The sequence below is a fragment of the Lolium rigidum genome, chromosome 1 (assembly GCF_022539505.1).
Source record: "Lolium rigidum isolate FL_2022 chromosome 1, APGP_CSIRO_Lrig_0.1, whole genome shotgun sequence".
In the NCBI taxonomy this organism is placed as follows: Eukaryota; Viridiplantae; Streptophyta; class Magnoliopsida; order Poales; family Poaceae; genus Lolium; species Lolium rigidum.
Genome location: NC_061508.1, coordinates 85,153,260 through 85,164,499, shown reverse-complemented (window position 1 = coordinate 85,164,499; position 11,240 = coordinate 85,153,260). Strand labels below are relative to the sequence as shown.

Below are 11,240 nucleotides of genomic sequence, written 5' to 3'. Positions count from 1 at the left end.
ACTTCACTACGCCAAACGGTGAATAAGTATTACGTGAAATATAGCCTAAGAGACCCACACGGTGCACACACTCGTCACCTTTACACACGTGGGACAAGGAGTCTCCGGAGATCACATAAGTAAAATTCACTTGACTAGCATAACGACATCTAGATTACAAGCATCATCATATGAATCTCAATCATGTAAGGCAGCTCATGAGATTATTGTATTGAAGCACATAGGAGAGAGATTAACCACATAGCTACCGGTACAGCCCCGAGCCTCGATGGATAACTACTCCCTCCTCATGGGAGCAGCAGCGGTGATGAAGATGGCGGTGGAGATGGCAGCGGTGTCGATGGAGAAGCCTTCCGGGGCACTTCCCCGCTCCGGCAGGGTGCCGGGAACAGAGACTCCTGTCCCCCGGATCTTGGCTTCGCGATGGCGGCGGCTCGGAAGGTTTTCCGTATCGTGGTTCTTCGCATCGGAGGTTTCGCGACGGAGGCTTTAAGTAGGCGGAAGGGCAGAGTCGGGGGGCGACGAGGGGCCCACACCACGGGCGGCGCGGGCCCCCTTGGCCGCGCCGCCTTGTGGTTTGGCCACCTCGTGGCCCCACTTCGTATGCTCTTCGGTCTTCCGGAAGGTTCGTGGCAAAATAGGCCCACGGGTCTCGCGTTTCGTCCAATTCCGAGAATATTTCGTTACTAGGATTTCGAAACCAAAAACAGCGAAAACGACAGAATCGGCACTTCGGCATCTTGTTAATAGGTTAGTTCCGGAAAATGCACGAATATGACATAAAGTGTGCATAAAACATGTAGGTATCATCAATAATATGGCATGGATCATAAGAAATTATCGATACGTCGGAGACGTATCAAGCATCCCCAAGCTTAGTTCTGCTCGTCCCGATCCGCTCGTTAACCCCAACCCCCCTCCCCCCCGTCTCCACCACCGGCTAGGCCACCTCGCTACCCCACCCTCCTCCACCCACCGCTCCCTCCTTGCTCTAAACCCCACCCCATCACCGGCTCCTGCAACCCCTGCACCCTGAAACCCTAGGTTCTTCATGCGGCGAGCTCCCGCACCCCTGGAACCCTAATCTTCCTCACCTTAACCCTAGCCCTAAGTTTTAGGCCTCACCACCTGCGCCTCCGCGACGAGCCGCGTCGTTGCCTGCTACGGTGAGGTTCATTCCTCGCCTGGCTGGTGATGTCGTGGCCTTCCACGCTGTCCTCATATGCGGCGAGCTTGGCCTTTTCTCTGGTCGCCTTGTTCTTTCCTCGCTCCGTTCTTTCCTATCCTACCGAGGGAACCGGACCAGGCCTAGAAACCATGACAATAGGGAAAGAGGTGCGCGTCAACGCGCTCCCATTCGCGTGAAGCGTCAAATAGAAAACATCAGAGGAGGGCTGCATGCAGAGAGTGAATGGATTGCTTTCTCTATCTATAATTTCTTTGTATTGGGCCACACTTATGTGTGTCAGCCTTTAACAACGGCGCCCTTTTACCCGGCATTTTTTTACCCGCTCCACTCATGAGATGCATTCTTAGCGCCTCGGCTGCTGCTGCACATGGGTATTTTTTTTGAATAAAAGGGTTTTGTATTAATAGGAGCAGTATAATCTTCGTTCAAAAATATAAGCCTTTTTACAACAAAATATAAATGTTTATATTTCAAAACGGAGGTATCACATTTATAACTACTTCATATCATAGTTAGTTGTAGATGACATGCAGCAGTTGGCAGTGTAAAGTGCGCGGTTACTAGTTAGTCACAAAAATCACTGCGTGTATTCTAGAGAGAAGATAACTGTATGGAATATTCTAGAGTAAAAATATATTTTAGCCTAGGGTTCCGTTGGTTGGCAAACACAACAGGCGATTGTAGTAAGTGTATAAATAGGAGGTGAACATGTTCCTAACATTCATTTCAGATAGGGTAAGATTATTGAAATTTGTTGAATGGAGAACATATTTATAGTTATGGGTGAAAATGTAGGGCAGTAATCTAGGATCTTAAACATCTACAATGAAAAAAAATCATCTAAATCAAATAATCAAAGTTTCACAATGAATTAGGCAAATCATATAGTCAAAGTTAGCATGTGTGTTTATCGTTAAATGTTTATTCTTATGTACGTTTTAATGTAAATACTTTTTATGTATATAATCTTATCTACCAAAGATATCAGATAACTCATGGTGAGCTGAAGTGACCCATGCTTACCGATATACAATGCACACTCATCTTTGGTAATGGTAATTCAAGGCCACATTCTACGGTGGAAGCTCTGTTGAATTATACATATTGGATGTTGGAGGGGGAAAACGATATCCATTCTTTTGAAACTTTAACTAAAATGTGTTTTTTATATTTTATTTAAAGATAATACTAATTAATTTAAAAGATAATAATGGATTCAATACATAACAATTATTTTATGAAATACATCAATTATTCAGGAGGTTGAAAATGTGACAAGATAAATCTCCAACTAGCCATAGGTGGCAACTCCAAAACGGTAGTATTTAGCTCATACTCCAGCCTTTGTACCCTTTTCGTGACCATCCTACGATAAATTGTAAATCTTAAATATGAAGAGTTGAATACAACGGTAGTCCAAATACCAAATAAGCAAGTGATACATGCATTTTACATCATCAATATTGTGACTTATATCATTAGTTCTCATTGATATTTGCCATCACACATCATTATTTATGCATTTTAGCTAATTTTTAGGACTTTCCTACAAAGTCTCTTTCATTGGTATTTAATTTATCGAAGGCATAAAACCTCCTTTTTCGTATTTTGCTGTTTCAAGTACTTTTTGAACACCTAAAATTTGAGTGAAAAATACATGATCAGTTTTTCACCGGGAGAAAGGCCGTGGGCCAAAGAAATATGCGAGGTAGGCCACGAGGGCCGAAAGAGGACAGGTGGCGTGCCCTCCCTGCCTGGGTGGGCCACCCATGCTCAAACAGGCCCCGACCATCGCCTCGGGTCCCCCTTTATACATACACCCCTGTTTTGCCAAAACTTAAGCCATATTTTCCCGAGATTTATTGAGGCGGCGTCAGAGGCGAAAGTCCTCTCCTACTCCGGGAGAGGACAGATCCTGCCGCACTAGTGCCTCCGGTGAAGGGGAAATTGACGCCATTGTCATCACCACTCCTCCTTGATGTATGGGGAGGCATCTTCATCAACATCTCCATCAGCACGATCATCACCACCATCACCATCTATGAGATCGATTTCATCCCCTTCATAGTTTGTGTTTGATTGAACCCCGAATATTATTTGAAGGGCTAGTTGCATGTTTGTGATTGGTACTTTATCTTTATTTGGTGGAGAGATTATACTTTCAGATTGTGTTTTAATCATTATGCCTCTGGTCCATATCATGTTTGACACTTGTAAGTAGTTCCCCATGTTCCTGAGGGCATATGATGATCTGGCTATGATTCTATATGATGTGCAATGAGTATTTGGTCAAGTATTTACCTTTTATGTTGGTCTATGATGCTTTTATGCGAATGCTCAATGCATATTACTTCACCTATATGGGCTTACAGGATGCACTTTAATGTAATGATGAGGGTGGGAAGGGACGGAATGATATAAACTGTTTTCAATACTTTGAGTTGCATTAGAGGGGTTTATGTCGGTGGCCAATGAACTAATTGCTATGATGGGATATTTATGTCTTAATGATTTCTATACATACTCATGAAAAATGGCTCTAGGACCCATCATAAGGGGTGTTTTTTTCTCATATATATGGCTGCCCCTAATTTAGGCTCCGCCCCTAAGAAAATGAAACTTGACAAAATATTAACCATGTTGTGTAGAACTCAAAATTCTAGTAAATCCATGCCGCCCTCTGGAACATTTGTCATATATAAGCACACACACACTTGATCTTATCGTATTGCTGCATAGAGGATTGGACTTTCTCTCCTTGAGAACATTTACATATTTACTTTCAGTAATTTATTTTATCGCAAACTATACACTCAAAACACCAAAACTGGTGCATTCTTATTATTTTTTACTTGTCAAATCTACTAACCAATACCTTCAGCTCTCCTCGTAGGTTCGATAATATTTCTTGTTAAAAAGTATTACAATTGATCTCCTGCACTTGGGAGCCATCAACAATCCATGACTGTGATGGCTAAAAAAAGCAATATCAGAACAAATAGTGAAGACATGAATCTTGACGTTACAAAACCTTTTTGATTCTACCAACCTAGGGCGTGTTTGGTCGGTCGCGGACGGTCCAGCCAGAGTAGGTTGGGACAAAAAATGGGACTTCTGTTACATGCATGCTTCGTTAGGCTGCGCCAGTGCGAAGCCTAAACCAGTCCACAACTATGGCCCAACGACAACGGGCGATTCTGCCATTTCTAGCGAGCTACCCTCTATGTGCGCTCAGGTGATGCAAAAGGCATAGCTCCCCGCATCAGGGAGATTACCATGGTGTAGGCGGGAGATCCCATGCATCGAAAAAGGGGGCGGGAGAAATTTTTTCACCTTCGACCGAAACCCACCTTATTCTTCACTCCTCGCTCACCCCTTCGATCCTAAGAAGTCAGTGCCTCAGATCCTCCGTGTTGCGCATGTTGAGCCAAGCAGCAAAAACAAGAGTTCCCCTACGCAACACTCCCAAGATATAGCTGAGGAAGAAGGCCACGAGGATTAGCTCTAGACACGTAGGTGCGGAACTTGATGATCCCACGAACAGCTCCCGGATACGCGAAATCCTTCGCCTTGAAATTTCACACGTGCAACACCTCTACCGGTATCCACATGTACGAATAGGAGCACCGACGGTGGACGCCAGATCCAGTACGGTGACTAGATAGGGTAGGGCTAGGGTTTCCAACTCATGGAATGCTCTAACCATGCCCTTTGAGAAGCCTCCGCCCCACTTTATATAGAGAGTGAGCGTGGGATTCAAAACACTTGCAGCCCACTCACTTTGGCCCTATTTTGGTCCTTTGTGAGTCCAACTCACTGGCATAACCCTAGTTGAGTCCAACTCGAATCGACATCCAGTTAGACTTCATCCAACTAGCTTCTTTCTCTTAAGTGTGTGTGACCTTGCAGGTTTACGACCACTTAGACACGACTAGAGAGTTACACCTCCAAGTATCATGTCATGGCTCCGAGTCTCACTCGCTTCCATGAACACTTGGTCTAAAGTCCATAGCTGGTAGTGACCCCTAGCAGAACTTGAGAACTCCCAAGTGACGTAAAGTCATAGCGACAAACCTTTCAATGTGACATATGTCTAAGTCCTTTTTGCCTCACGATATTTGTTGAGCTATAGGAGAGTTGTCGTCATCCCTTTAATATCTCAACTCTCTTCTCGATCCGTGATATGTGATTCACTCGACTAACTCTTAGTTAATCGCCTCAATTAACACTTAATCAAGTCGCGCATGAGCATTCTTTCCGAATCATATCATCCGAGAGGGCCCAAACAACATGTCTCTAAGTGGAGGGGCAAAATCCCATCTTGTTTATCCATGTCACATGGCTTGTTATTCAATCGACCCAAACTCTACCTTTATAACTAGCTTCTTACAGATAAACGTTTGACAGAACCTAAGTCGGTCAATACACAACTCGGATCATGCAATAACCTCAGGTCTAAGCATTACATTGATTGAGACATGCAAATGATGACTTGCTCGTTGCATCTCACTATGGGTCAGGTTGACTCACTAGACACTTCAGCCGAGTCCGTGTATGTTGGATTAGCATCACCATGCCCATGAAATGTGGAACCGAGTCATGAGCCGACTGGCACATTAGTCTAAGTCGTGTGTTCAGCACAACCTTAATGACTAAGGATAGTTTAGTATGAAAAACATGAATATATAGTTCCACAACTGAATTATGTATTCGATGATACATATCAGAGTTCATACAAGGACGACTTTACTTTATGAATACATTAGGAAATACATCATCCAAATATTTTCAACAACGCATATCTTAGCGCAATTAGGCAAAAGTGGTGCTAGTGGATCACTTAGTGGGTCAAATCCGGCTTGTGTTTCGGAGGTGATCACAAATGATTGTAAAAACTTACTGCCTATTTAATTAATCTTATGAGTTCCTTAAAAAAAACTACTAAAACATTTTATGTTTTGGTATGGAGGTAGTAGGGTGAATCAACCGGCTCGCTGAAAAATACTAGTACAATATACAATTGGGTAAAGATTGGACTTTTTTTTAGATCAAGGTTTGTTTTGGAAAAGTGGTGGACATAAGAGGAAGTATAGACTAAATCGTTGGAACATCATTTGCGGATCAAAAAACAAGGGAGGCAAAGATGTCGAGGTTCTTGATATTAAAAACAAGTGCCTTTTGAGCAAGTGGCTCTTTAAGCTCCCGCTGAACATTGGGTATGACAAGAGCTTTTACAAAACAAATATCTTCATTTCAAGCCTTTGTCTCAAGTAAAGGCAAACCCCTCCAACTCACCTTTCTAGAAGGGTCTTATGAAAATTGAAGATTTTTTTTTTTTGACCGAGGCTCTTTTACCATCGGTAATGGCAATGATACTCGTTTTGGGGAGGATATGTGGCTGAGTGACACACCTCTTGTGCAACATTACCCCTCCCTATATAACATAGTTCATCCAAAGCAAGGATCGGTTGCTAATGTCATGTCTTATGTACCATTAAACATAGATTTTAGACATACCTTGACGGAAACAGAGAGGAAAGATGGCTTCATCTAGTAAGACGTTTGATGGATATTAATTTGTCATCCTAGCCTGATGCTTTTGTTTGGGAGTTAACAACCTCAGGGATGTTTCACTGTTAAATCTCTTAATTCTGATCATATGAACAACCACACTAGTTGGAAAATATATGTGGCAAATTAAGATTTTCATGTGGTATCTGTATCGTAAAGTACTTATCACTAAATATAACTTTGCAAAATGATCCAGCAAAGTAGTCAAAAATATTGTTTTAGTCATCATGAGTAATCAATTCAACATTAATTTATTTCTTGTACTTTGGCTAAAGTGGTGTGGCAAGCGACCGGATATGGTTACTGGTTGCAGTCGGCTGAAGAAGGTCTGTCAAGGCTTATACAACCAGTTCAGCTGGTGTTTTGATCATAAATATTATGTTGATGCAGAGTAATTTTATGTGTTTATTTTTTGATGGTTGATCCATGTATCGATTATGTGTGATCCATGAGATTATGTGTGATCCATGAGATTTTCGTTATAAGAATTTGATACTTGCGGTTTAAATAAATTAATAAAGAATCATATGCATCAATCGGTGCAGATGCTGGTCTAAACCTCCATTTTTAAAAAAACTTGGAAAAAATTGTGCGTTTGAAAGCCAGGCTTAAAACATCAGTAGCCATAGTGCCACGCCAAGCATGCGAACCTACTATCCCTAGCAGCAAGGCCCATGGGCCATGGCAATCAATGATCCGAATCCTTCGGACCTACTCCGTATCATTGAAACGAGGCACAGACCGACGCTCCTCAGACTAGTCATAATGGGGAGTAAGACTGCTCATAGTGGGAGTAAACTTAGTTAATAACGTCAGCATGTCCAAGAGCGTTTTGGTGACGTGGCGTAACGATAAATGAAGAAAGAGAGTGAGGTGGTAACTAGCTATGTTACCATAACATCACACACCCCAAGACAAGATGAGTCTACACCATAATAAATGACACAATGCATAACACCACATATAAGTTACTACCCACTATGGAGGTAGTAACTTAAACTAGTAACATATACCATGTTACTAGTCTAAGTTACTCCCCACTATGACCAGCCTAACATAGAGTAGTAACATGGTGTATGTTACTACCCTATGTTACTACCTTCATAGTGGGTAGTTACATATATGTGGTGTCATGCATGCCATATTTATTAGATTGTAGACTCATCTTGTCTTGAAAATGTGATGTTATGGTAACATAGCTGAGTTACTTCGCATTCTCTTTCTTCATTTATTGACATCTTACATGTCACCAAAATGCTTTGGGGTGTGTGATGTTACTACCTATGTTACTCCCACTATGAGCAGTCTCAATAACAGAGTGCGGTGTGTTTCGAGAAACAGAGCACCACTTGTGCTGCCGTAGTGACAGCATAATTATCCCAAATAAACTAGGTTACTCAAATAGACTATCGCTGCTACGGTAACCGTGTTTCAAGCAGAAGCTCGCTCTTGTTTACGGCGTTCAGAAAAGTCGTGGTCACTGCCAGTGGCGCACAGACAGACACACACGCCGACCGATCACAAGGCCACTGCCAGACAAAACAACACTGGAGTAGTTCCCACTTCCCAGTCCCCCAGTTAGCAGCTGGCTTGGCTGCTTTTACTCTGCTCTCCGTCCCCTTCCCCTCTCCCCCTCTCCCCTGCTCGCCGCCGGCCGCCGCTTCACCGCTCGAGATTTGCCTCCTCTTGATCCGCACACCAGCTGCTCAGCCCGAGCTCCACAGGAACATTGTCGAGGTCCCAGCGTTTTGGAACTATCCGAGTCCGAGAAGAAGGGAGCGGAGGGGATGAAGACCCGGAGCTCAGCGAGGGGCGAGCCGAGGAGGCTCGGGAACATGGGCCTCCTGGCGCTCATGCTCTGCTCCCTCGTTGCGCTCTCGCTCATCAGGGCCAGGTTCGCCCCAATCGGTAATTATGGCTTCCTGTTTCTGCTCATGCTCTTCGCCTTTTACTCTTTCTTCTTTTGGGATTGCGGTTGCTCACTATCTGAGCTGATTTCTGAGTGCTGTCGCTGTCTCATCTGCATTCCACCAGGCAGCACCACCGGCGCAGAGCCCGTCATCAAGGCGGAGGATCCCAAGCCAGCGGCGGTGGTGAGCCAGGCGGCCGTCGCCACGGACGCCGGCGACAACGATGTCCCCGATGAGGTTGCCGCAGTGGCTGGTAAGGGGATTAGTTGAGTGGAAGCTTGCTTTTTGCAGCGAGTGGGATGGGCCTGTCTAGATCTGCTTGGCGTTTCTTTACCTGGAGGAGGTTTCTTTCTTTCTTTAGATAATAATAAATAGCAGATGCAGTTGGTTAGATTCAGCTCCAATTCAGACAAGGAGAAGAGAAACAATGGTTAGAACCATCTCCGGATTTTAGATTTGTCCTTGATTGGGGGCTAAAGAAATGCGGGCAGAGAGTGGGATTTGGTCGGTGGATTCGGCCGGCGTCAGATCTGACTGAGCAGCTCAAACTGAATTTCGTCTTTGCAGTGGAGGAAAGCAAGGTGGGGGAAGACAAGCAGGTGGAGGAGGTTCAGCCGAAGCCCGAGCACGCCGCCGCCATCGTCGTCGACGCCAGCAAGCCGGTGTGCTACGAGACGAGCCGGCGCTCCGACACCTGCGAGGCGGCCGGCGACGTGCGCCTGCTGGGGAGGAGCCAGACCATCTACGTGGACACGCTGGAGCAGGAGTGGAAGACCCGGCCCTACTGCCGGAAGCACGACGCGTACGCGCTGTCCCACGTCAAGGAGTGGTCTTTGAAGCCCCACCCTTCAGGCGACGGCGACGGCGACGGCGGCGGCGCTGCGCCAAGGTGCACGACGAACAGCTCGGCCACGGCGTTCGTGCTGTCGACGGGCGGGTTCACGGGGAACCCGTTCCACGACTACACGGACGTGCTCATCCCGGCGTTCATCACGGCGCACCGCTTCGGCGGGGAGGTGCAGTTCCTGGTGAGCAGCTACAAGTCGTGGTGGATGAACCGGTACATCCAGATCTTCCAGCAGATGAGCCGGCACGAGGTGCTGGACATCGACGCCGACGACGAGGTGCGGTGCTACCCGAGCGTCGTTGTCGGGCCGACCTTCCACAAGGAGCTGGGCGTGGACGCGTCCAAGGCGCCCGACGGCGTCTCCACGGCGGACTTCCGCAAGATGCTCCGCAGCGCGTTCGGGCTGGAGCGCGCGACGGCGACGCCGAGCGGCGACCGGTGGGACATCCGGCGGCGCCCCCGGCTGCTGATCATCACCCGGCGCGCGTCCCGCGGGCGCGCGTTCATGAACGAGCGCGCCATGGCGGACATGGCGGGGAGCCTGGGGTTCGACGTCCGGCTCGGGGACCCGGAGATGAGCTCGGACACCTCCAAGTTCGCGCGGCTGGTGAACTCGTGCGACGTGATGGTGGGCGTGCACGGCGCCGGGCTGACCAACATGGTGTTCTTGCCGGCGGGGGCGGTGGTGGTGCAGGTGGTGCCGTTCGGGCGGCTGGAGTGGCTGGCGCGCAACACCTTCGCGGAGCCGTCGGCGGGGATGGAGGTGCACTACCTGGAGTACGTGGTGCAGCTGGACGAGACGACGCTGAGCGAGCAGTACCCCAGCGACCACCCGGTGCTCAAGGACCCCATGGCCATCCACAAGCAGGGCTGGGACGCGCTCAAGACCACGTACCTCGACAAGCAGAACGTCAGGCCGCACCTCGGACGCCTCAAGAACACCTTCCTCCAGGCGCTCAAGATGCTGCCGCACGGCCGGGACGACTAGATTAGATTATTAAGCTTCGCTCGCCCTCATAATCCTCCTCGCCATGGGAGAGCTTAAGAGCTCTGGATGGAACTAGCCTAGTAGTAATAGTGTACAAATGGATGCAGAGGACAAGTGTCAATAAACCTTTTCTCTGTCTTCCTCTAATCAATCTGTAATGCTGCGGTGTTGTTTGCTCCTTTTTTTTTAAACGCGGGGTATAACTTGCACTATGCACAACTCTTGTACTGTATGCTGTGTTACTGTATCAATCCGCATGTTTTCTTCGCTCTTCGGGGCTCTGATAGGAAAAGCATGATAGCCTAGTAGCACTAATGGCGTACAAATGGATGCAGAGGACGAGTATCAATAAACCTTTTTCTCTGCCTTCCTCTAATTAATCTGTAATGCTGCAGTGTTGTTGGCTCTTTTTTTTTTCAAAGCGGGGTATAACTTGCACTATGAATAACCGCACTGTCTGTATGCTCTGTTACTAGGATCAATCCGCATGTTTTCTGCCGTCTTCAGGGCTCTTGATTCCTAAGAGGTAGGAAAAACATGATTGCTTCATGTGCGCATTCAGAAAACATCTCTTACAATATTTTTATGTGTAATATCCCAGTATTTGGGGTTACAAAAATAGAGGAAATAGCTGTGTGCATGGCATTCATGCATAGAAAATCCGGGAAATTTTCGCGCTTTAAAGTAAAACCGTCACAGTAACTGAAGTTTCACTTGATCTTGGTGGAATTGAAG

General features: G+C 46.5%; 1 protein-coding gene across 1 annotated transcript; it reads left to right on the top strand.

Moving 5' to 3' along the window:
- Positions 1-8,345: 8,345 nt before the first annotated feature.
- On the top strand, positions 8,346-10,773 carry LOC124676900 (alpha-1,3-arabinosyltransferase XAT3-like). Its single transcript, XM_047212915.1, has 3 exons — positions 8,346-8,668; positions 8,795-8,923; positions 9,238-10,773. Exons 1-3 carry the CDS (start codon positions 8,548-8,550, stop codon positions 10,503-10,505), a joined length of 1,518 nt encoding a protein of 505 aa, XP_047068871.1. The 5' UTR covers positions 8,346-8,547; the 3' UTR covers positions 10,506-10,773.
- The last annotated feature ends 467 nt before the right edge of the window (positions 10,774-11,240 follow it).